General features: G+C 38.5%; 1 protein-coding gene across 2 annotated transcripts; it reads left to right on the forward strand.

Annotated features, from left to right (window-relative positions):
- Positions 1-25900, forward strand: LOC131956270 (patched domain-containing protein 3-like). Of its 2 annotated transcripts, none has more exons than XM_059320716.1 (17): positions 1-99; positions 4727-4815; positions 5816-6001; positions 6640-6830; positions 10136-10266; positions 10649-10886; positions 12136-12256; positions 13011-13157; positions 13953-14084; positions 15094-15168; positions 15417-15663; positions 16229-16376; positions 17467-17556; positions 18732-18968; positions 21893-22055; positions 22859-23036; positions 23909-25900. In XM_059320716.1, the coding sequence occupies exons 3-17, from the start codon at positions 5842-5844 to the stop codon at positions 24426-24428; spliced, it is 2778 nt and encodes a 925-aa protein (XP_059176699.1). In that variant the 5' UTR covers positions 1-99; positions 4727-4815; positions 5816-5841; the 3' UTR covers positions 24429-25900. The 2 variants fall into 2 exon arrangements, with proteins under 2 accessions (XP_059176699.1, XP_059176700.1); XM_059320717.1 differs by lacking the exon at positions 1-99 and adding an exon at positions 4133-4248.
- Positions 25901-27097: the final 1197 nt, after the last annotated feature.

Genomic DNA, 27097 nt, shown 5'->3' on the forward strand with positions numbered 1-27097 from the left:
ACAAAATGTCGGTGTTGATAGAAACCAGCCTGCGCTGTGCGGTGACGACACTGAGTATCGCCTAAATTTTTTTTCCACTTCTTTCCTGAAAAAAAAAAGGTAAAGATAATTTTCATTTGGTTTGTTAATTAAATTAGTAGTGTTTTATTGTTAATATATTAGTTATTTATTTGTAAATGTATTACTTTGATTTATAAGCTAATCAATGGAGGGCTTAGGTTGCCTGGGTAAAAATAAAACATCATATATATAGATCAATAACAGCACGCTCACTGCACTGTTTAGTTTTAATTGTATCGAGTTATTTTCGTAGTCTGTTGAACGAGTAAGCAATGAGTAAACATTTAAATAAATAGAAAACAAAACAATTGACTTAAAAAGCGGATACATTTTAAGAGCATTTCCATTACGCTTATCCAAACTAGGCATGCGTGGTCGGGTTATAGAGCTTTCAACTGCTAACCCTAAAACCTTGAGTTCGGATTTCGGTTCGTGACGTCCCTGAGTCCACCCAGCTCTGATGGGTACCTGACTCACGTTGGGGAAAGTAAAACGACTTGGCATTGTGCTGACCACATTATCCATTCAAATTGTACGGTCAAGATACATATACTACTTTGCTTCATCTGCCTATGGATAGTTACGTTCTGAAAAGGGAAACTATAAGCTTACATATTATAGGGTTCGCAGTTTGTTAATAAGATGTTCGATGTTCGTTAGTTAAAAATTGTGCAGACAAAACTGCCTGTAGAAAGTCATGCATAAGTGCCGTCTAGGTGGTATTGCCGATAAATAGCCAGAGTTTCTTTCATGCATCTTTCCGCCCCCCCCCCCCCGACCGAATTTAAAACCACCCTATCCTCCACCCATGAAAGTTTTAAGTCCCCTCTTCCCCCCCCCCCCCCCCCGCTCCGGAGAAACATGTCTGAAAGAAACACGGTAGGTGGGAAATAGACTAACTCTACTTCACCTACCATGTGCACCCCATGATTGAAACGATTTTTGCCAATAGTTTCTTTTTTTTTTAACCGATTTTTTACTAAAAATTTTAACTAAGCTGAGTAAAAAATTAGGTAATAGAATACTTGTCTATTTTTATAGTAAGTTACATAAAGGTCTTTTTAAAATGCGAACTAACTGCTTATATTCAGTTTTCAAAACACTTACTTGAAAAACCATGACGTCAACAACACCCCTCCGCCACATGTGTTTAACGTCATTTATGAATAACGGCCTAACGCAAAAAAAAAAAAACAAAAAAAAAAAACATCCTAGTCATAACAAACATGCAGTCAGAAGTTGGCCATAAAGGTGTTTAAATATTTCTCTTCCATATATTTTATTATATAAAATCCAATATATAGATCATGTGGGTGAGAAAAAAAAAAAAAAAAAAAAAAAAAAAAAAAAAAAAAAAATATATATATATATATATATATATATATATATATATATATATATATATATATATATATATATATATATATATATATATATATATATATATATAGGTCGAAAACACCCTCTGCCTACGCCATTGACCATCAGGCAAGTTAAGTTTTTTTTTAGAAACCATTCTGTCATTCTTTTTCGACAAAATGGTAATGCAGGCGTGTTCTACCTGCAGAATCGGATTTTGATTTAATATAAAATCCTAGGCTATTTTCGGAAGGGGCCTTTTGCAATTCCATATAGTGTATGTCAAAAACAAATAATTGCATTTTCTTAAAAAGGAGTTTGCCGACCAAAACAAAACACCTGCGTTACTGGAGTGGAAAAAGAACTCGGCTCCAACACGGTTTGAAAAAAAAATGTTAAAAAATAAATTTGACAACAAACACATGTTCTTGTCTAGCTAACATGTAAATCCGGCTCTGTCTACATGTAAAACGTATGCTATACAGGATAGTCATATCAGGCAACAAAAATGTGGTCCGCTTAGGGCTTTACAACAGGTAAAAGGTGAAATTAACAACCTTTCTGCAGTTAATGTAATGTATCCTTACTCAAAAAAAAAAAAAAAAAAAAAAAAAAAAGAAAATCATCCAAGCGTTGACAATATTATTTAATCAATGGATTTATTTTTTACCTCTCCAACCCAACTTGACATAGACCTTAACCCTAGCCTTAACTATGGCCGTAATTGTTATATTACCCGTGACCCTAAGCCTAACTGTAAATCGGTTAAATCAGACTTCCCCATTCAATCGTAAACAACAGCTCAGCGTAACGTTTCCAAGAAAATCGTTAAAAGTACATTTGCGTTCTCTGTGTACTACGTCACACGTTCAATCGATACCGTGAACATATTTTTTTGTGTGTGTCAAGGTTACTGATAAGGCAAATATTTAAAACGGCAAATTACGCTGAAGGGCGGGTGGCCCTGAGTTATTTTTATCCAGACCCGGATATTTACATCGACATGTTTCACATAAGACAAAACACTCAGCTGACGAAAACGTATATAAATAGACTATACTCTCTGAACCAATGTCAGTCACATGTACACATAGTTTAGTTCAAGGTATTACGCACGTTAGTCATTTTGATTAGATAAAGCCTGCACTTCATCAGAAATAACAGAGCTTACGCAAAACTAAATAAACAATTATGGAGCTTTTTGGATAGCCGTACCCAAATAAGTAGCAAGATTTTAAACCTAACGTGTGGAATGGGGTGGGATTTGAAGGGGGGGGGGGGGGGTGGGGGCTGAATGGAAGGAGGATATTATGCCCGTTCTAATACAACTAGCATTGCCTCACCTATGATAAATAAATTATTAAGATTAGAGTTACATTTAAGGCTCTATTAAGGTCACAATTACGTTTAAGGCCCTATTAGGGTTAGGGTTATGATTACGGCTGTTTTAAGGTTAGAGTAACGTTTAAGGCTCGTTTAGAAGTATCGATAGTTGTTTTTAAAGTGTTTTTATAGGCTGGTGTCTGTAGCCCCTGTAGAGTGCCAATGGGTTCACCCAGCTTTACTGAGTACCTGGCATTAGTCGGGTAATATACAGACATGAGGCAAAATGTAACCGTTATACAATTGCATCGTATGCAGTGGAATTGAAAAATAAATGTGAACTCTATTGTATCTGTCAAGTGACCGTCTGGTCTGACATTATACCCCCCCTCTTAGGTTTAAGCCAGTTATTGTCCGTGTTTATAACGACACAAATAGGACATTTAAAAAGTCGTCAGGTTAACCCAATAACACACACGTGAACATGCTGGTTGCAAACAAGGAAGGGCAAGTGTTAAGCTCCTGTTAAGGTCGTAGAATCAGAAATTAGCATGCAGGCAGCGAGCTTCACTCTAGGGTCCGCTACACGATTCAACTTTAAGGATGTAGCGGTTTGTTAGATGCCAGTTCCGTCTGTATCAGTACCCCTCCTGTCATTACCCCATCATTACAGCTCTTGTCTATACCACTCATCAGTACCACCCCATCAGTACAACCCCATCACTACCACCCCATCAGTACCACCCCATCAGTACCACCCCATCAGTACCACCCCATCAGTACCACCCCATCACTACCATCCCATCAGTACAACCCCATCAGTACCACCCAATCTGGCATTATCACCACTATCAATACCACCCACATCACTACACTCCAAAACTACAACCCTTGTCATTACCCCCCTGTCTTTTACCACCACCCCCTGTCATTACCACCCCTGTCCTTACCACCTCTGTTATTACCACCCTTGTGATTATCACCCCGTGCCCCTCCCCCAATCATTTCTATTTTCCATTCCATATATATATATATATATATATATATATATATATATATATATATATATATATATATATATATATATATATATATATTAATGTGTAAGTAAAACGTATCACCACATACACGCCAACAGACACTTAAGTCGCTTACAGTTTTGACTAATCAACAAGACAGTGGAACAGCAGGTTTTTCGGAAATTCCCCGTCTACCCGGAACTCGAGCGCACGACAAAATTTTAATTTATGCTGCTATTGTTTACAATCTAGCGAACTTTCGAACCCTAAATGAAAGTCTTCTTATATACGCAATATTGTTGCCTACTTATATCATTTATCACATTGAACATGATAATAGACTGTTGGGGTTATGCGAAAATTCAGAACTAATAAAACAAACTTTTTTTTAAATTTTGTTTTTTGATAAAATTAGATTTTCGAGAAAACAATAATCATTTTATAACCACGGATTAAAAGATTTAATTTTGTGTATGTTTTAACAAAGGTAACAGTTCTAAATACATTATTTTATTTATTTATTTATTTATTTTTTTGCTGTGGTTGTTGTTGTTGGTATTATCAGAAGACTTTTTAAATTAAAAAAGTGATTTTAAGAATAAAAGTGTGATTTGGGAATTTTTAGAGTTTTTTTTTTACATAAAATTACGCCAACAGACATGTATTTTAATGGCATCACATGTTCAGCATAGGTCATCATTGGTTAAAATTATATTGCCAACATCGTGATAACTGTGGGTTTTTTTTTCATTGCGTTCTCAAGTTTTATAATTTTGTTTCTAATTAATTTTCCGGTATAATCAAATGTAGATATTAATTTTAATTAGTTTATTTTAACCTACGCACGTATAACTATTCATGTGCTGATTGTTTTTATCCTAGATGTATGTGGTCGAGGAAGTTATTTCTCTAGTAAATCCAGCTACGGTTAATTTAATTTAGTCATGGTGTATTTATATTGCCAGGTAACAAGTACATCCGGAGACCAAAGAATTTTCTGACTCAAAAAGGAAGGAGCGAATTTCATTTCAAGGGAGACAACAGAGAAGATAAGGTAAGATTTGCTCTTTGTATAATAATATAATGTATTGATTCGTCACTACAATAATTAGTGTCGAGAGAAATTCATGATCCTTAACTTGATGAAGTATCTTCATGATTAATTTGATGAATTCTCATGATAAACAATTTGATGAAATCTCATATTAATTAATTTGATGAAATCAAACGATAATTTATTTGATGAAGTCTAACACAGTTAACTTGAAGAAACATCATACAAATTAATTGTTGATGTTTCAAAAAGATTCATTTAATGAATTCTGATCATCCTTAGTTTGATGAACTCTCGTGATAATTAATTTAATAAAATCTGTTCATGATTAATTTAATAAAATCTCATGATGATTAACTTGATGAAATCTCACGATAAATCATTTGATAAACTCACACTATAAATAATTGGATGAACTTTCATTTTAATTAATTTGACGCATTCTTATTATACTTAATTTGATTATAATTAATTTGACACATTTTTCTTATAATTAATTTGACGCATTCTCATTATAATTAATTAGCTGAACTCTCACTATAATTAATTTGATGTCCTCTCATTATAATTAATTTGATGACCTCTCATTATAATTAATTTGATGACTTCTCATTATAATTAATTTTATGACATCTCATTATAATTAATTTGATGTCCTCTCATTATAATTAATTTGATGACCTCTCATTATAATTAATTTGATGACTTCTCATTATAATTAATTTTATGACATCTCATTATAATTAATTTGATGTCCTCTCATTATAATTAATTTGATGACCTCTCATTATTATTAATTAGCTGACCTTTCATTACAATTAATTTGATGACCTCTCATTACAATTAATTTGATGACCTCTCATTACAATTAATTAGATGAACTCTCATTACAATTAATTTGACGACCTCTCATTTATAATTTATTTTCGATGACCTCTCACAACTAATCTAAAGAAGCCTGCTTGTGTCGTCGTCCCCCCCCCCCCCCCCCCCCCCACAGACTCTGGCTTACACTAGCCTACAGAGATGAAGTGTGTCTGGGACTGCCATCGTCTGCTGCTCCGTGGGTTCTACAACTACGGCTACTTTTTGGCCAAACACCCGATCTGGTTCCTGGTCATCCCAGCGGTCGTGTGTGCCGGGTTGGCCGTTGGTTTCATACGTTACGACCCAGAGAATGACATTGGTACGTTGCTCGTTGTACAAACTGTTTTTGTCCTTCACTTGAAGGAGTTGTAAAAAACGTGTTTCTTTATTTGCTTCGTAGTCATCAAATCACTCTTGTACCATATAGTGCAGAAAACAAACATTTCAGAGGAGAATCGTTGGTCTATATTACAGGCGAAGTAGAGTTCCCCTAATTTTTTCTCATTTAGAACATACGAATTTTTTGAAAAAATAATCATTTCCATTTAAACAATTACTTCCGTTATTTTAGGACACAACTATACAAAATAACGTGTTCCCTTTATTCCAAGATATTATAATTAAAATTAACCTCTGATCGTCAATACGACAGAACCACTACAAAATAATTTTCTCCATTGTCCACATTTTCTTGCAACTGTTTCTATCAGTGTCGATATCTATTCACACAGCGTTTTTTAATATATGCTGGGTATCCATATGTGCTGAGTTTACCCAATACATCCTAGCAGAAAATCGAACTCAAGACTTTACAATTTTTAATCATGTGCTCTACTACTGAACCTCTCTATGTATCTGACAGAATATTCAATCCTTTCTCAATATATATCGTTTACATGTGCTTAACATTTAAACATAATGACTTTTTAACATTGATTCTTACCCCCCCCCCCACAGAAACCCTGTACGCCCCTGAAGATTCCCGAGCGGTCAAGGACCGTGACCTTGTGGTGGCGACCTTCCCCGACCTCTCCGGCGACAACTTTGACCCTTTCAGCGCCAACCGGCTGGTGGCCCAGGGTATCGTCATATTCAGAAGTAAGGGGCCCCGGGCCGTGTTGACGGACCCGGTCCTGGAGGAGCTGAAGGTAAGCACACACACACACACAGACACACACACACACATACAGAGACACATACACACACAGACACACAGACACATAGACACAGACACACAAACACAGACAAACACACACAGACATACATACAGACACACAGACACACACAGACACAAACACAGACACACATAGACACGTCAGACACACAGACACAGACACATACACATACAGCAACACAGACACACACAGACACACAGACACGCATGCACATATACACACAGATACACAGACACACATACAGACACATACACACAGACACATACACACAGACACACACAGACACACACAGACACACACAGACACACACAGACATACACAGACACACAGACACACACAGACACACACAGACACACACAGACATCCACACACAGACATCCACACACAGATACACACAGACACACACAGACACACATATACACACATACACACACATACACACAGATACAGACACACAGACACAGACTCACACACAGAGACACATACACACAAGCACGGGCACACACTGGCGCACGCTCAGTCTTGGACTAACTGTGTCCAAGAGGTCATGGTCTACTAGCGATTAGAGCGTTAGGCTGCTAACCCGAAAGTCTCGAGTTCGAATCCGGGTTCAGGTCAGTAGAACGTCCCTGAGTTCACCCTGCTCTGATGGGTACCTAACTCAATGTTACAGAAACAGAGACTCTACTTTCCTTGCACAAAGACCGTTACCCCCCCCCCCTCACCCCCTCCCCCCCACACACACGCATATACTCACCCCCAAACTACCAAGAAATACCACAACAAAAATGGCCACACCACCTCCTATACAACTCTGTTCTTGACGAGAAAACAATAAATCACAATGACGTCTTTTCGCTGTCATATCCGTCACAGTCATGATACTACACTCATAACCTGACTCAAGAGTGACGTCCCATGTTCTACATCAAGAGATATGTTTTCATTAAATTGTTACCGTGATCTCGCTAAGTTTGAGCCCCCCTCCACCCCCACCCCTCCCACAATCTACGATCATTTGACTGAAAGATTGTGTGTAGGAAATCGTGAAATATTTTGCGTAAAGAGAACAGCACTATACAATTAATGCGCGGGTTTTTTGAGCTGAAAAGACAATGCAACCAGTGTGTTAAAGGTCATTACAATCAGGCATCTCCCCCCCCCCCCCCCCCAAGAAAGCCTACCCCCCCCCCCCGAACGAAATGGATTTCAAATAGAAAATATATACTTTTAACGGCGTCCGCCCCCCCCCCCCCCCCGAAAATTTAGTCCGCCCCCCAAAAATATTTCAAGTGACCCCCCCCCCCCCTCGGCCCGGAGAAAAAATCTGGAAGAAACACGGCATACGATACTCAGCTGCTTGTTCATGCGATGCTGGACTGTCTTGCAGTAGGTGGGGAATTCGGGGATGGGGGAGGGGTCTAACCCCCTGACCCTCATGTTGACCCAAGCAAAAATATAGATTGGGGTGTGGGGGATGAAAGATAAGGAGCGAGTAAAATATCTGAAGAGAATATTGATTTACTTAGTAAATACAACACTAAACTCTAAACTAAATTTAAAATGAAATGCAGTTACCTCTTTCTACATACATTTTTTTAATTATGAAGCAGAAAAAAGTTATATAACTAAAAAAGTAATTCCAACATTTATAAAACTTATTACTCTAAATAGATAAAAAATAAAATTAAAATAAATAAATATAGAATTGAATTCAATGACCTTTATTTACATAAACGTGTAGTTGTATAACAGAAAAACACAGTTACATAAACGTGTAGTTGCATAACAGAAAACAGATTTACATAACTACAATTTTCGTTCATGTACTTGTTGTTGTACACAAGTTGTACATGTTCCTGTTTATCAACCTCGCATTCAACTCTTATCCTATGTAAAAGCTGAATAAACCATCGCATTTTGTTAAATGTGCCGTATATTACAAATCTTTTTGTCGCCTAAATTAACTGTTGTATTAATTAGAATATTATGTGAAAGCTTAACTAAACCACATATGTTTTCCTGGTTGTTATTATGCTGTACTTTACAAATATTTTTGGCGCCTAGGGTTAATTATAAAGTCATTTACCTAAAGTTTAAATATTTAGGGGTAAACGTGCCAATCTCCTTCCGCCATTTTTTTTTCTAAAAATAACTTTCCCGTGAATAAAACGTCACATTCCAGTCACAGCTTGTAAACTTTTGGTTTTAGTACAAGCGTCCTTAAGTATAGATGTCAGGTAAACTTTGTCTTATAGGGGTCAGAGAAATAGGTTGACCGCTGGCCGTGAACTCTAGTTGTCTGGAGGGGGGAAGGATGTGATTTACGGGGGCTCCCTTATATAAGGGAACATGGTTTGACCTACTCTCGCCCCTCTTATGAAAGCTCGCGAGAAATGAGCTGTCTCCATATTTCAACCGTCATCACGGTCTTGTCCACTTTGAGAAATGTTTTTTTGCCACAGACATTTCTTTATCAGTAGGGTGTCGCAAGGTCACAGTCTGACCTCAAAGCTGGAAAAATGAAAAAAAAAACAACTTTTACTTTATTTTCAAGCAAAACATAATGCTAATTATATTTCATAAGCTTATAATGATTTAGCTCTTGGCTTATAATTAGCATCTAAGTCACACAAAAACAATTTTTTTAAATTCAAAAGGATCCCAAAGTTTTTCTCAAAATGTCATAGAATACCAAAGTTATTTCTGAAATGTCATAGTACTTCTCCAATTTAATGGAACACCAAACTTCCCTAAATGCAATGGAACACTAAACTTTTTCCCTAAATTTTATGAAACACCAAACTTTTTCCCCAAATTTTATGGAACGCCAAACTTTTCCCCCAAATCTCATGGAACGCAAAACTTTTTCCCCAAATTTTATGAAACACCAAACTTTTCCCCCAAATTTTATGGAACGCCAAACTTTTCCCCCAAATCTCATGGAACGCCAAACTATTTCCCCAAATTTTATGGAACACCAAACTTTTTCCCCAAATTTTATGGAACACCAAACTTTTCCCCCAAATTTCATGGAACACCAAACTTTTCCCCCAAATCTCATGGAACACCAAACATTTTCCCCAAATTTTATGGAACACCAAACTTTTCCCCCAAATTTCATGGAACACCAAACTTTCCCCCAAATCTCATGGAACACCAAACTTTTCCCCTAAATTCATGAAACACTAAACTTTTTCCCTAAATTTCATGAAACACCAAACTCTTTAACATACTCCCTTATCCTAATCGGCTGCTAATGAGACTTTGTATTGCAGACGTTCTACAGAGAAGCCATGAGCTTGACCATAACAAAAAGCGGCAAGAACTACACGTACAACGATCTGTGCGTGCGAAGAGAAGGCGCATGCGCAGTGGATGGGGACTTCGTCTTTTCTCCTTATTTTATGTTCGTATTATTATCATTCTATTTTAAACTACGTCCTCATGGCATTTTTAAAATTAATTTTATTGTAATAAAAGCGCATCGTAAACCTTATTATCAACAACAATACTTTTCCTAATTTTGTTTTTATATATTAATCGTTAGTTAACTTAGATCTAGGTAGAATGATTTTGTATTTATTTCACAAGCTGAAGTAGGCATATTGTCAAAACATCATTAACTATGTTTTAAATTTTAAGTGTTTATAAAGCTTCCAATAAAAGTTTTTATCAAATATGTTGAGTTATAGAAATAGAAAATTGTATCTTAAGTTTAACAGATAAACGACAATAATGAGACTAAGTTAACAATGTTATAAATGTACCTCGCCATCGAATTGTTCTAGATCGATGCTCCAGATGGGGACAGTCACCTACCCAGTGTGGGCCACGATGGCCGCCCTCGACCTGAACCTGTACCTGAGTGACGTCAACGTGACGGCAGACGGCTTCCTCAGATCTGCTGGCTCCATTAAGTTCGCCTTCCCGCTCAGACAGGACAACCCAGAGGTTGAGAAGCTCTCCCTCGACTGGGAACTCAAATTTGCTGATTTTATGAAACGAGCCAACTTCAGCACAGTGGAGGTAATGACCTGACCTCTCAACTCTAACCGTTAAGGATTTGACCTCTCAATTCTAACCGCAAAGGATTTTACCTTTCAACTCTAACTGCTAAGGATTTGACCTCTCAACTCTAACCGCTAGGGATTTGACCTTTCAACATACCCCTGTTTGTCTTTTGTATTAATGTTTTGTTATTTATATATAAACATGTATACATATTTGTTACTAAAGTATGATTTACCCTTCTTACCTGACGATTAATGTGGCAGATGAAGTAGAGTTCATATGTTTCTTGACCTCTGCATGACATACTAGTCTCCCTTACATAAGTCATGTACCATTCACAAGGTCCTCCCACGGACTCAGGACAAGGACATGACCTCGAGACTTAAGCTCCGCCCTCCAACCAAGCCGTCCTAGACTTGTTACTCAGATATTTAAATGAAATCGAGACTGGCGTTCTCAGTTAATTGTCTTTTAGCAGATTTAACTATTTTCTAAACGACACATGTCCCAATTTTTAGCGTTTTATTTAGCTTATTTTCAAACGCTAACCACATTACAACAAAAACATTTCACTTAGTTTAACAAAACGCAAAAGACTTGAAAACTTTATAGAACACACCAGACTGGATAAGCAGAGTTTCTTCCAGTCATCTCTTCGCCCCCCCCCCCCCCGAAAATTTTTTACCGCCCCCCCCCCCCCCCGAACGAAATGAAATTCATATAATTTGTATAGAAAATATATACTTTTAACAGTGTCCGCCCCCCGAAGAAAGTCTACCGCCCCCCCCCCCCCCCGAAAATTTCAAGTGCCCCCCCCCCCCCGGAGAAAAAAGTCTGGAAGAAACACTGTGGATAAGTAAACAGATAATAGCAGGCGCAAGAAGCTGGAAAATGAGTTTTCATGTAAAACTACTTAGAAAACAACCAGAGATTTAATCAAACTTATAAATCCATGAAATCTTATGAAATATTGTCCGAGCACCCGGACCAGACGAATGGTAGTAACGATGGTACTTGTATCTTTTAAGCCAGTTCGCCGGGCTTTACATATACAAATCTGGCAGAAGCCCTTTACAAATGCCGAGATTCTGAGCACAAAAATTAGCCGCTAAGACCTGTTGCCATATCGCCTCAGCCAAGTTTCCACACTCCAATTGTTCCAAAACATTAATTAAAAAAAAAATTCCTTTAAAATCAAATATGTTTATTAGTGAATGCTAACACACTAGGAAATTTGACATTGGAACTCTTTTCTCCCCTTTAGTATTCCTACGCCATTTCTCAATCGTTGAGTCTGGAACTGGACAAAGGAACATCTGGAGACATCTTGTATTTCTCGCTCACCTTTACACTGATGATAACCTACGCTTCCATCGTTAGCTCAGGTAATAATCGCAACTTTTTAGGTATGTTCTTCTTCTTCGCCCTTTTCAACTCCAAGTAATTATAACATAGACTGTTTACAATATCCTTCCACACTTTTCTGTCCGTTGTGATATTTCTCATTTTGTTCTCACTGTTTTCCATAATTTGCCAGTCTTTTTCTCTGCGCCAAGTCTTTTTTAACATCACGCTTTTTCTTGATTCTTATGTGTTCCATGAAGTGCCTTGTCTGGTAATACTTGTTGCCGGTTTCCTCATTTCCACCTTTCCACCCATTTCCACCTTCCCGAAACTCTTGCTCCACTAATGCTTCAAGCATACGATAATGTAACGGAAGTTCCTCGTACGCTTCTAGCGTATTTATGCCACGGCAAACTGAAGAATCACACACAAACAGCTATCAAACGTATCTAATCAATGCAATAAAAACAATTTAGACAGTTTTTAATATGCTCCTGGGATACTTTGGAACTCACCCGACTTCTTCTTCTTTGCCATTTTCAACTATCAATGGAGCATAGGCCATTTATAAGACCCTTTCATTTCTGTCTTTTGCTATTTTCCGTTTCTTTCCCACTCTTTCCTATAATATTTGTGTGTTTTTTTAGTCTTCCTCCAACGATTTTCTTTATGTGTTTTTGTGCTGCACTTTGTCTCGGTCCTTGTGGATCAAAACAAAGAGCTCTGTTAGCATAATCAACGTGTTAGAAAGATGACTGGAGAAGCCGTGTAATGTTTGACCTATAACTCCACCAGGTGGCGACTGTGTATCGACGCGAGCTCTGCTGGCCAATGCCGGGGTTCTGGCGGCTCTGCTGGGCATCATGGGAGCTTTTGGTCTCATCACGCTGGTGGGGGTCAAGTTTGTCAACATTGTCGGCGTCATGCCGTTTCTGACTCTTGGTAAGTTCTCTTTGGAGGGGAGGGGAAAGGGGTCAAGTTTGTGAACATCGTCGGCGTCATACCGTTTCTGACTCTTGGTAAGTTCTGTGTGTGTGAGAGAGAGAGTGTGTGTGTGTGTATGTTTGTGAAAAGTTATAAGTTGTTAGTTAGCGGTGTGTATGTGTGTGTATGAATGTGTGTTTTATCTATTTATTAAAATATCACATGCTAAATTAACTATAACTATAAAAATTATAATATCAGTCAGTTTCTTTACATTGTAGTATATTATATTAAACCGCCGGTATCTTCCAAGTGTATTTAACAAAGGTCCATGTGATTTGTTAGGCATAGGAGTGGACAACATCTGTATTTAACTAAAGTCTATGTCATTAACTAGGTATTGGAGTAGACGACAAGTGTATTTAACTAAAGTCTATGTCATTAATTAGGTATTGGAGTGGGCGACATGTGTATTTAACTAAAGTCCATGTCATTAATTAGGTATTGGAGTGGACGATATGTGTATGTAACTAAAGTTCATGTCATTAATTAGGTATTGGAGTGGACGACATGTGTATTTAACTAAAGTCCATGTCATTAATTAGGTATTGGAGTAGACGACATGTGTATGTAACTAAAGTTCATGTCATTAATTAGGTATTGGAGTGGACGACATGTGTATTTAACTAAAGTCCATGTCATTAATTAGGTATTGGAGTGGACGATATGTGTATGTAACTAAAGTTCATGTCATTAATTAGGTATTGGAGTGGACGATATGTGTATTTAACTAAAGTCCATGTCATTAATTAGGTATTGGAGTTGACGACATGTTTCTGCTGATGGGCACATGGAGTGAGACAACGGCACTCAAAGACATTTCTGTGGAGGAGAGGATAGGGCACGTGTTCAAAAAGGCTGGCATTGGAATCACAATCACTTCAGGTAGACTTTACACCTGGCTTTTTTTGTTATCACAATCACTTTAGATACTGGTGACTTTACATCTGTTTTTTTTATCACAATCACTTCAGGTACTGGTGACTTTACACCTGTTTTTTTATCACAATCACTTCAGGTACTGGTGACTTTACACCTGTTTTTTTATCACAATCACTTCAGGTACTGCTGACTTTACACCTGGGTTTTTGTTTAAGGATAATCTTCAACCCCTATCAGATTAGTCTTGAAGTCAATAGTAAGCTGCTATATAGATGGGAAAACTCTGAGGGGTACCTGACTTGGGGAAAGTTAAGGCATAATGCTGACCACACCATCCATTCAAAAAAACATATGAACTCTATTTCATCTGCTTATATACAGCGCTAGGTCCAAAGAGAAATCTTTACTTTTAAATAGTGAAGGGCCTTTTCAAATTAAATGCTTAGGTACGGTTGTCTTTGTTGTGTATCTCTATTAGGTTGGGCGTATTTAGGTTTATAAATATGGTTCTTCCCATATATATACTAAGGTATATTTCTTATTGTAATATTGGAGATTTGCTCCAACACAAAGTATTACTTGTCAACATGTTATGCGCCATATGGCACGTTTTTTCGGACTTGAGCCTCTTCTCTTTCTGGATTTGCTTCCATTGCCGATGTCCATCTGAGAACAATCTACAAGCCAGTGGTAGTTTCATTTAGGAGTTGTCCCTCCTCGATGGAATTGCTGTCCCCTGCTAACGAGCCTCATCAGCCCGGAGGGTCCGAACTTGAGACTTCTGTAGTACACAAACATACGCTATCTCGCACGACTACGCCGTACCCAATGCTAAGAGATAAGATTTGGGTGGATTTTCAAAATACACAGATGTCTGTTACATTCTTATATGATCCTTTTATTGACTTCCTTTCAACCAAAGTCAAAAACTTCAAAGACTCTCTCTCTCTCTCTCTCTCACCTTTTCTTTGACTGACTTTCAACTCAAAGACTTTTTCGTTCCCTATTTCAGTAACTGACTTCCTCGCCTTTGCCGTTGGATCTATGAGCGTCTTCAGGAGCGTCAAAAATTTCTGCATCTACACTGGTAAGTCACAAGATCTTCGTGTCCCTTCCCCTATAAATCTTATCTCCCCTTGCTAAAAGTACGCTTTTAAAAAACATGCCCCAGATTAGCCTCGTCCAGCCTCAAGAACATTATTTTAACTTTTGAGGTCATGAATGTTTAACGTCACATGAAAAGCTTAAGTTTGAAGTTGATGTGTTCAAGTAACCCGGAAACTCTGGTAAAGTGCAAGAAAGTAACGTCAAAATTTTAAAACCCCACATCCGCAGGTGTTGGAGTTCTGCTCTGCTACATCTGCAACGCGACGTTCTTCGGGGCGTGCTTGACGTTCCACGGGCGTCGAGTGTACGCCAGCAGACACACCATCACCTGCAAGCCGGTGCCCAAGTCGCGTGCAGAGCTGAGCAGGGAGGGCCACAAGTGTTGTTACGTGTGCATGTGTGGGGGGACGGTGCCCAAAGGCCCAAATGACGACCAGAGCTTGTGCGAGAAGGGGCCTAAATATGCTCTCACAAAGTAGGGCTTTGTCTTTTTAACAACTTTACATGTCTATTGGGACTAAAACGTTTTGGGTTATCTCACCAAATAGGAATTTGTCCATTTTAACAACACTACATGTCTAGGGTTTGCTCTCTACATTTAGGGCTTTGTCCATTTTAACAACACTACATGTCTATAGGAGCTAATACGTTTTGTGTTATTTGAGGCTATTAAAAGGGGCTTTACTAAATCCAAGTTGCTGCTTACTGTTAAGTAAGGGTTTAATTTCCATATTTGAGTTTCGGGAAGATTTAGAACGATCCCGGCCGTGTTCTCGAGACAAAGCAGACCTAATGTTCTCGTGTTATGGTGAGAGAGAGTGTGTGGCTAGAGCCCTTCATGGCTAACCTGATAGTTTAGGGTTCAGTTCCCGGGCTTCGGTCACAGTTCTGCTAGGCACCTGATTTCATTTGGGGAAAGTAAGGAAAGCAAGATAATAATACACAGTCCCTTATACATATAGCTCATGTCTAGCCCTCTATGTTGATCATTCAGTGTCTTGCCAGAATAATTATACTCAACATTCTGACTTACCATCTAGGTTTATCCTGTGGAAACCCATGAGGTTTGTCATCCTGCTTATCTTTGCTGGCTATTTGGGCGTGTCAGTCTGGGGGTGCACCCAGCTACGTCAGGGACTAGACCTGAAGGACCTGGTCCTAACGTCCTCCTACTTCCACAAATACCAGGTCAGGACATTTTTCTGTATATTTTAATTTTGACTTTCTTGCATACGAAGTATAGCGAAAGTATTGTTATCGTGCAACTAAATATAATCCAAGTAAACGATCCTATACTTCTATATGTAACCAAAATGAAACAGTACTCAAGTTAAAATGTTCACGTGGAAATAGAATAACGGACCACATCCGGTCACCTGAAATCGTTCAAAAAATAGAAAGAATACTGCTCACACAATTGAATATGTATATGAAATACATTGAATACAAATTAAATTTCGTCTACTCAACTTAAACGGCGCTCTAGTTATTGGCTTTTATGAAACCGGAAGTAGAATATGTACCACTTCCAGTTATGGAAATCGCTCAAAAATTGATACAGAGATACAAATTTGAAAGAATACTTTTATATAAAATGTAATCAACGTAACTGAAACGGACAAAATAGCCAAATTAAGTTATTCAACTCTCGAAGAATGTAAAACGTTAAAGTTTATAATAATCTCTATTTAGATTTTTTTGCTCGATTAAAATGCAGCCTTTATGTTCCGTATATGATAAAGTAGGGAGGTGTAAAACGGCGAAAACTGTCAAAATATCTTTTATTTATTCAGCACGATTAGAATAATTCCTCCACACTCTGTATACGAGAAAGTAAAAATGAATAACTACCCTACCCGTTTATTTTAATTTAATACTAGATCTCCGCGTCTTACCCTTTAAAAAAAAATTAAGTTAAAAAAAAAAGATTTCATAGCTTTCAAAACATATGCAGGTTGAAAAACTAATCTTTTAAAAATTTTAATTATTGCCTTCTAAATTTAGAGTGGTAAAACTCATACATCACGAGCATGCTTTGAAATATTTCATGGTTTAATTTAAGAAATTATTTTTGTTCTAGACATTTCATGGTCTAATTTAAAAATAAATAAATTTTGTTCTAGATATTTTATGGTCTAATTTTTTAAAAAATATTTTTGTTCAAGATATTTCATGGTCTAATTAAAGAAATTATTTTTGTTCTAGATATTTCATGGTCTAATTAAAATTTATTTTTAGATATTTCATGTTCTAATTAAAGGAAATAATTTTGTCCTAGATCTGGGACACGAAAGATTTCGGGGTCAAGCTGCCCATATCGTTTGTCACGACCACAACAAAAGATTACAGGAGCGAGACGACTTTAAAGGTGCGTAATGGTGGTGTGTGTGTGTTGGGTGTGGGTGTGGGTGTCTGGTACAGGTGTGGGTGTCTGGTAATGGTGTGGGTGTCTGGTGCCTGTATACACTGACCTTGTCTGTACAGGTTTCAATGTCAAGTGCTGGTATACACTGGTGGTGTGTGTTGTTTGGTTAAGGTGTGAGTGTCTGGTGCCTGTATATACTGACCTTGTAAAGTGCAGGTCTGATGTCAGGTGCTGTTATACACTGACCTTGTCTGCTGCATGAGAAATCTGTTTCTTGCTCCTAAAAGTATAAAAATAAAAATAAAACGCCACATTATAAAAGGGTATTTATAGCGCATTTGTAAGCGGGTAAAAATTTTGATGCGTGTGGCATTGACAAAGTCAAACTGACATCAAATTTGTATGTGTCAACATGGTTTGTAAATCAAATCTGTTTATGTTAAATGTATGCTAATGTAATAATAACATCTGAGATATCATTTATAAAAACAAGACAGTCTGTCGTTAAATATTTTTTTATAAACGCGGCATACAATGAGGTGTATGTCCAATGTATGCTGGATATGTAATGCAGCTGAAGTTGCCGAGTGATGTCTGAAGATTAAAAATCAAGATCATTGCTGGCCAGTATTCGAACTTAGAATTTTTGAGCTAGCAATTTCAGAGTAGGCTATCTGAATAAATAGCAAGATGAATTAACTATAGCTCAATAGCTGGTTGCAAGAAACACATTTAAAACAAGAATAAAAGTTAGTAATTAAATGTCCCTCTTGTGTCCTTGTTTAGGACATTCAGGACCTGTTCAACAAAAGTTAAATGTCCTCTTGTGTCCTTGTTTAGGACATTTCACCAAAACTTAAATGTCCCTCTTGTGTCCTTGTTTAGGACATTTCACCAAAAGTTTAGGACATTCAAGACATGTTCACCAAAGTTAAATGTCCTCTTTTTTGTCCTTATTTAGGACATCTAGGACCTGTTCACCAAAAGTTAAATGTCTCTTTTTTGTCCTTATTTAGGACATCTAGGACCTGTACACCAAAGTTAAATGTCCCTCTTTCATCTCTATTTAGGACATTCAGGACCTTTTCACCAAAGTTAAATGTCCTTCTTTGGTCTCTATTTAGGACATTCAGGACCTCTACACCAAAGTTAAATGTCCCTCTTTCATCTCTATTTAGGACATTCAGGACCTGTTCACCAAAGCCCAAGAGGACAGTACTATCGACCCCCTCATAGACAGCTGTTGGCTCCTCAACCTTGCCAAAACGCCATACTACAACACAACAAGTGATGACGCGTTCTTCTCGGGACTCCGTGATTTTCTCAGCAACAACCCCAGGTTTTACAACGACATTGTGTTCGGGCCAGATAATATGACCATCACAGCCTCACGTTGCCAGGTGTACTCATATAAGGTAGGTCATTTGCCAAGTGTACTCATATAAGGTAGGTCATTTGCCAAGTGTACTCATATGGTAGGTCATTTGCCAGGTGTACTCATATAAGGTAGGTCAATTGCCAGGTGTACTCATATAAGGTAGGTCATTTGCCAAGTGTACTCATATGGTAGGTCAATTGCCAGGTGTACATAAGCAATGTCGTTTGCCAGGTGTACTCATATGGTAGGTCATTTGCCAGGTGTACTCATATGGTAGGTCATTTGCCAGGTGTACTCATATGGTAGGTCATTTGCCAGGTGTACTCATATGGTAGGTAATTTGCCAGGTGTACTCATATAAGGTAGGTAATTCTCTAGGTGTAGTAATATTAGGTAGGTCATTTGCCAGGTGTACTCATATAAGGTAGGTCATTTTCCTGGTTTAATATAAGGTAGGTCATTAGCCAAGTGTACTCATATAAGGTAGTACATTGTCTGTAAGTACTTTTCACGTGTGAGGACATGGTGAATTGTTACACAAAGGAGATACAGTAAAATACCTTTGGTTTTATTTTTATTTCTACAAGGGTCCGTGAATAACCGCTTAAAATAAAAAGTAGTATTTTATATTGTAAGTTTAAATTATTTTTTTTAACATTCAACTGTGCAGAGACGGTAGTTTTTCAAGCTCAGTAACGTATAGCATGGGATGGCGTGGTCGGTTGGTAGAGCCTATGACTGTTGACCCGGAAATCTAAAGTTCGGATCCCGGGCTCGTGTCTGTAGGATGTGCCTGAGTCTACACAGCTCTGATGGGTTCCTGACTCACGTTATGAAAACTAAGGTGGCTGGTCATAGTGCTGACCACATTATCCCCCTACGCCCCGGTCATTGAAACATATTATCTCTACTTCACCTTCAGCATGTGTCTTGGGCACGAACGAGAAAAAAAATGATGACGATGAACGTATAACGTATCCAAAGCACGAGACATTTTTCATCGCTTCCCTGCCAACCTTCTAACCCGTGTGACTTTTTGTATCTAGCTCAGGACAAGGGACAAAGTCCAAAGTCCTACTCTCTTAAAAAAAAAATATTACCGCCACTCGAACCAAATTCCTTTGGGATTGTAGCCTTAAGCTCTTGAGCTTGACCACGACGACTTGTTAAGCTCGGACGTGTGACATGACCTACATGAACATAACTTCCCCAACAGGTAAAGTTACTTTCCCGTCCAGGAAAACTCGGATTTTTATACCTGCACGACGGAGGCGCCACCGGACATGTTAACCTGCACGTTAGATTAATGATTTCACAGCAGGACTTGAACCTGCTCCGTGCGCCAGGCTGGTTAATTTGGGGTCAGTTAACGCCAGTCATGTCTGCGTCAAATGGCATTTACTGGCCACAGCTTGTGTGATGTACGGAGCTTGTCTGGGTCGCTAAATTAGTGGCCCTCGTTTTCAAAACTCTGTCGCGGTGGCTAAAATTGTTTTACTCTTTTCGTCCACGTAGTCTAGACTGGGTCGTTAAGTTATTTGCTTCTCTCTCTCTCTCTCTCTCTCTCTCTCTCTCTCTTCCCCCCCCCCCCCCAACACTCATGTGCCTGCTGTTGCTAAATTGTTATACCTGTATTTTAAAGACGATTTTTTTTTTCAAAATGAAGGTCAATGAATCCTACTTTTTCTGTCAAATGACCTCAGCATGAAGGTCAATAAATCCTATTTTTTTCTGTCATATGATACCGAAATGAATCCTACTTTAAGTTACATGACCCCGAAATGAAGGTCAATGAATCCCACTTTCTATCACATGACCTCAAAAAAAGGTCACTACATCCTACTTTATCCGTCCAATGACCCAAAAAAGGTCACTACATCCTACTTTCTCTGTCCCATGACCCAAAAAAGGTCACCACATCCTACTTTCTCTGTCCCATGACCCAAAAAAGGTCACAACATCCTACTTTCTCTGTCCCATGACCCAAAAAAGGTCACCACATCCTACTTTGTCCCATGACCCCAAAACTAAGGTCACTACATCCTACTTTGTCCCATGACCCCAACAAAGGTCACTACATCCTACTTTGTCCCATGACCCCAAAACAAAGGTCACTACATCCTACTTTGTCCCATGACCCCAACAAAGGTCACTACATCCTACTTTCTATGTCCCATGACTCATTACCCCAAAAAAGGTCACCACATCCTACTTTCTCTGTCCCATGACCCCAACAAAGGTCACTACATCCTACTTTGTCCTATGACCCCAAAACAAAGGTCACTACATCCTACTTTCTATGTCCCATGACTCATTACCCCAAAAAAGGTCACCACTTCCTACTTTCTCTGTCCCATGACCCCAACAAAGGTCACTACATCCTACTTTGTCCCATGACCCCAAAACAAAGGTCACTACATCCCACTTTCTATGTCCCATGACCCATGACCCCAAAAAAGGTCACTACAACCTACTTTTTCTGTCCCATGATCCCAACAAAGGTCACTACATCCTACTTTGTCCCATGACCCCAAAACAAAGGTCACTACATCCTACTTTGTCCCATGACCCCAACAAAGGTCACTACATCCTACTTTCTATGTCCCATGACCCATGACCCCCAAAAAGGTCACCACATCCTACTTTCTCTGTCCCATGACCCCAAAAAAGGTCACTACATCCTACTTTCTCTGTCCCAGGACCCCAAAAAAGGTCACTACATCCTACTTTCTATGTCCCATGACCCCAAAACAAAGGTCACTACATCCTACTTTCTATGTCCCATGACCCATGACCCCAAAAAAGGTCACTACAACCTACTTTCTCTGTCACATGACCCCAAAAAAGGTCACCACATCCTACTTTCTCTATCCCATGACCCTAAAACAAAGGTCACCACATCCTACTTTCTCTATCCCATGACCCTAAAACAAAGGTCACCACATCCAACTTTTGTATCAGGTGACCGACTCGAATGACCAGGCCAACCTGATGACCCGGATGAGAGAGGTAGCAGACGACTCACCAGCAGACGTGTTCGCCTACCATCCCGCCTTTGTGTATTTTGAGCAGTACGTGTCGGTACTGCCTAGTACCCTCCAGACAGTCGGTGTCACACTAGCAGGTTGGTTGGTTGGGCATAGGATGGGCATTTGGTTGGATGGGCATAGGATGGGCATTTGGTTAGATGGGCATTTGGTTAGATCGGCATTTGGTTAGATGGCATATGGTTAGATAGGCATAGGATGGGCATATGGTTAGATGAGTATTTGGTTAGATGGGCATATTGTTAGATGGGCATTTGGTTATATGGGCATATGGTTAGATGGGACTTTGGTTAGATGGGGATTTGGTTGAAGGGCATTTTGGAATATGGGCATTAAGTTGTATGGGCAATTTGTCATATGAACATGTGGTTTAAGGGCATTTTGTTATATCGGCATTTGGTTGTTTGGGTAATTTGTTAGTTCCTTAACAATGAAAAAATTATATTTTGTCGAAAATCAAATATAACATACACAGTAAGGATAAACCCCTTTGCACTTTGAACCTTTAGAACAATCCCACCTATATGAGTACTTGCACTGTGCAGCTTACATTGTGCATCTGAATATGCAGTAGCGCACTTTTTAGCACTCAAAATGCGCTTAGATATGAAACATTAGACCTACACCCTTTCTACTGAATCCTTTTTGTCTCTTTCTTCCTAATCTTGTTAATGCAAAAGTCCTTTAGAAAAACTACACCGAGCTAGTCATATCTACCACGGAAATAATATCTAGAAACTACTGTTGACTTTCCGGGGCCGTTACAGATATATTTTAAGACAGTTGGAGAGTTTTATTTTAACCTTGGATAGGTTACATAAACAGTGGATGTATTAACAGTTACATAAACAGTGATTGTAATTATTTTTTCAATCTACAGTTATGTTCCTGGTGACCTGCATCTTCCTGCCCCACCCCCTGATTGTGGTGATTGTGATGGTGCAGGTGGTGATGATTGTGACCGGGATATTCGGGTTCATGGCCCTTTGGGGGCTGACCCTCAGCTCGGTCACCATGATACATCTCATCATGAGTGTCGGCTTCTCTGTCGACTTCTGGTCAGTCCTGGGTGTTGGTCATGTAATACATTCGTTTGTCATAGGTGTTTGTCATGATATAAGTCTTCAGCTGGATATTGGTCATATAACAAGTCCGTTTGTCATGGATGTTTGTCATGTAACACATTCGTTTGTCATAGATGTTTGTCATGTATGTTTGTCATGTATGTTTGTCATGGATGTTTATCATGAATGTTTGTCATAGATGTTTGTCATGGATGTTTGTCATGATACAAGTCAGTCTTGTGCCGTATGTTGGTCATATAATACATTCTTTAGTCATAGGTGTTTGTTATGATTCGAGCGAGTCTTGTTATAAAACACATTCGTTTAGTCATGGGTGTTTGTCATGATACAAGTCAGTCTTGTTATAAAACACAATAGTTGGTCATGTATGTCTGTCAAGATTCGAGTCAGTCATGTATGAATATTTGTCCTAAAACAAGTTAGTTTGTCACATGTCATGTGCTTGTCGTGATACAAATCAGTCTTATTAATGTGTTTGTCATGATTCGAGTGTTTGTCATAAAACACAGAATTTTTAAATGTGTGATTATCAAGATACATTTACGTCTTGTTCTGAATAATTTTTAATGAAAATAAGGAAGTCTTTCTAGGTTATTTATGGGTAGGTGGCTCGTAAGTTTGTCAACAGGTTTCAAACATATTTGTAAAAATTAACCATCACGTCTAACTCATTTTGAAACTAAACTTTTCATGATATGTATGTTTTCGTAACTTTTTCAAACTGTTTCGATTTTATAAAAAAAATTTTTAACTTATCGACTATTGGCTTTTAAAATTACGATTTAAAAAAAAATGATAGAAACTTTAAAGTACATTTTATTTGTAAATTTGCAATTTTTTTTTAGTGCGCATGTGTGCACGGCCTACATCGTGTCCGAGGAGCGGACCCGGGAGGACCGGTCACGTGACGCCATCGTCCACGCCTCCGGCCCCATCTTCAACGGCGGCATCTCCTCCATCATCGGCGTGGTCGTCCTGCTCTTCACCGAGTCCTACATCTTCCAGTCCTTCTTCAAGATCATGCTCCTCGTCATCGGCTTCGGCGTCCTCCACGCCGTCTTCCTCATCCCTGTCATCCTCTCCTTCATCGGCCCCGCTACCCACGTCGACCTGGAAGACGACAGTCCCAGCCAGTACAGTCCGTCCAAACACAACGGCCACAGTCAGGTCGAGCCGGTCAGGGCCATCTCAAATGGGAAGGTGGAGCAGAGTAATGGTGGTTCGCATGCTGGTGTGACCAATGGTGGTTCGCATGCTGCTGTCACCAATGGTAGCTCCACGCACGTTAACAAGGCGTTTGAAAACGATGCTAGCCTCGGCTACTTGCCTGCCGACACGCCACCTACCCCCATCTCCAATCTTTAATGTTAAGTAGAACATTTGAGGTGATTTAAAATACGGTATGTAATACAAATGGACAGTAGAATAAAAATTCACAGGTATTTTTTTTAACTGATGTAAAAAAAATTGTATAGGTTTTGTGTTATTTTTCTTTTTATTTGTAATCTTTTTTTTCAATTCTAAATGGATCTTCATGATGACAAACGATATTAAAATATTGTTTGATAAATTATTTTTAAAAAAATCAGTTTAAAAAAGATTACATGCACACGTATATTGTCATGCCCATCCTTAGCCACTTTGATGAAAATCTCAACAAGAGTGGGTTTAACTGATTTTGGCCCCCCACCCCTACTGCAGAGGCGTAGCGACCCCTCCCGGCGCCCGGGGACAAACTTTCGATTTGCACCCCCCCCCTCGAACTTTTCATTTGCACGCCCTCTCATACTTTCAATTTGGCGCCCCCTAAGGTCGGCGCCCGAGGACATATGTCCCCCCCGCCCCCCCTTCGCTACGCCTCTGCCCTACTGTGATGGCAGCATGGCTCTCACTGGGAGCCTTTCATGTCACACCCCCTTTTTGCTGAAGCTCAGAGCCCTCTACTCTCAATTAACCGTTTATCGACCAAAACTTTCATTGGAGCACCCCCTCCCCTTCCCACGTCCTAATGGCATGCCTCCTCCGCCGATTTCTAACTGCTGATAGATAAACTTACCGTCCCACTTCGTCTAACGAGAATACACACCACCCACTTCATGATGGGGGTACCCACTTCTCCTTGAGTGGGATACCCACTTCTTCAGGAGGTACCCACACGCTGGGCGGAACACCCACTCATTGATTGGGCACCCACACATTGGGCGGAACACCCACTGTAATGGGGACACCCATTCCTTGATATGGTACCCACTCCTTGATGGTGCACCCACACATTGAGCTGAACACCCACTCATTGATGGGGTACCCACATTTTAATTGGGCAGCCAAGCCTTGTTGGGGAACCCACTTCTTAAGGGGACACCCACTGTCTGATGAAGGCACCCACCAACTGCTGGTATTGTTTGTGTCCATAAAGCTGAATGTATTTATTTAAATTATTTAACAATCAAAAAGCTTTAATGGTTCTTGTTGGTGAGACTGTTGGTCATAGAATGGTGATGATGATGTTTGTGTAAAATGATGATGTTTTGTCTAGCTGTGGTTGGTTTGTACGTTGTGTGTGGGTGTGCCACAAGTTTCGACTGTTGTAAGATATTTATATCCCATGGTTTATGCAATGGACGAGTTGGAAAAGAATGTTGATGCTCGCAATAAATAGACGTATACATGGTCAGTCTAATTATGTTGTGGGTAAACGTTTTGAAATCGTCCCCAAAAATATTATGCACATACTTTTTTTGCCAACATTACCTGTTATTGGTGACGAAGTCAATTTCAGTTTTGTATTTTATTTAATATCAATTCAAATTTGTGTATATTTTATTGCCTTTTTTTACAAGAAGTATATATATATATATATATATATATATATATATATATATATATATATATATATATATATATATATATATATATATATATATATATATATATATATATATATATATATATATATACATATATAAATATATAAATATATATATATATATATATATATATATATATATATATATATATATATATATATATATATATATATATATATATATATGTTTATGTCTTTTTAAATCATTTTTTACTATATTTACTATATAATTATAAATATTTATATCTATACCAAGTATATTTAACCTATATCATAACAATAATTATGCATGAAAAATAAATAAATAAATAAATAATGTGATTTTGTTACGTCAGCCTACCGTTGTTTTTTTTTTTAAATTTCCAAACCGATCTCTCTTCCTCTATTGTAAAAAACAACAAATGATGAAATAGTTTGCTCAATGCAATTTCATTCGTTCAAAAAAACTTGAATTGACACATGGATTTTTGCAAAATAAGCAAGGCGCAAATTCTATTTGATGTTAATGAGTGCACACAAAAATGCGAAACAAAATCTACTCAATGTTTAAACTCAAGTTAGGGGGGGGGGAAGTTCAAAGTGATGTTATCTCTGTCAGTTCTGTGGAAATATGTACTAATCTGTGTCTATGGTATCTATTTGTTAGTACTTTAGTCTAGTTTAGGCGATTAAGTAAGACAAGTCATTATTGCTATTTCTGCCTCAATGTCTGCTTCTAAATCCTATCAAACTGTGTGTTTCTCATACTTTCGTATGATGTGTATGAGAGAGAAAGAGAGAGAGAGAGAGAGAGAGAGAGAGAGAGAGAGAGAGAGAGAGAGAGAGAGAGAGAGATAGAGACATAGAGAAAGACAGACAGAGAGAGATTTCTTTCAAATATCTATTCGGAGCGAAAAAGAAAAAAAATATTGATTGTATCTCTTCTGATGAATTTACATGAATTTAGTTTCAAAAACTCACTGCCCCCCCCCCCCCCCCAGAAGGTTCAAATACTCCTCTCGAGAGCTGCACCCCCCCCCCCCCCGCCTTTTCCCGAAAGTTCCAAATGCCCCCACCCCCCATCAGGAGGACAAAATATCAGAATGAAGCCCTGAAGATGAGAGAAGTTAATTAGATAAAATCATATTATTCCGTAATTAATGCCCTTTTCGCATCATCGATATCGTAT

The sequence above is a fragment of the Physella acuta genome, unplaced genomic scaffold (genome assembly GCF_028476545.2).
Source record: "Physella acuta isolate Inbredline_101_S28 unplaced genomic scaffold, ASM2847654v3 ptg001144l, whole genome shotgun sequence".
Classification (NCBI taxonomy): Eukaryota; Metazoa; Mollusca; class Gastropoda; family Physidae; genus Physella; species Physella acuta.

What these genes read in the sequence shown, in the direction of transcription:
- LOC131956270 (XM_059320716.1), top strand. Translation starts at nt 5,842, where the DNA reads ATGAAGTGTGTCTGGGACTGCCATCGTCTGCTGCTCCGTGGGTTCTAC. An exon ending in AAATTTCTGCATCTACACTG is followed by an intron (nt 15,169 to 15,416) that starts GTAAGTCACAAG and finishes CCACATCCGCAG; the next exon opens with GTGTTGGAGTTCTGCTCTGC. An exon ending in GGCTTCTCTGTCGACTTCTG is followed by an intron (nt 23,037 to 23,908) that starts GTCAGTCCTGGG and finishes ATTTTTTTTTAG; the next exon opens with TGCGCATGTGTGCACGGCCT.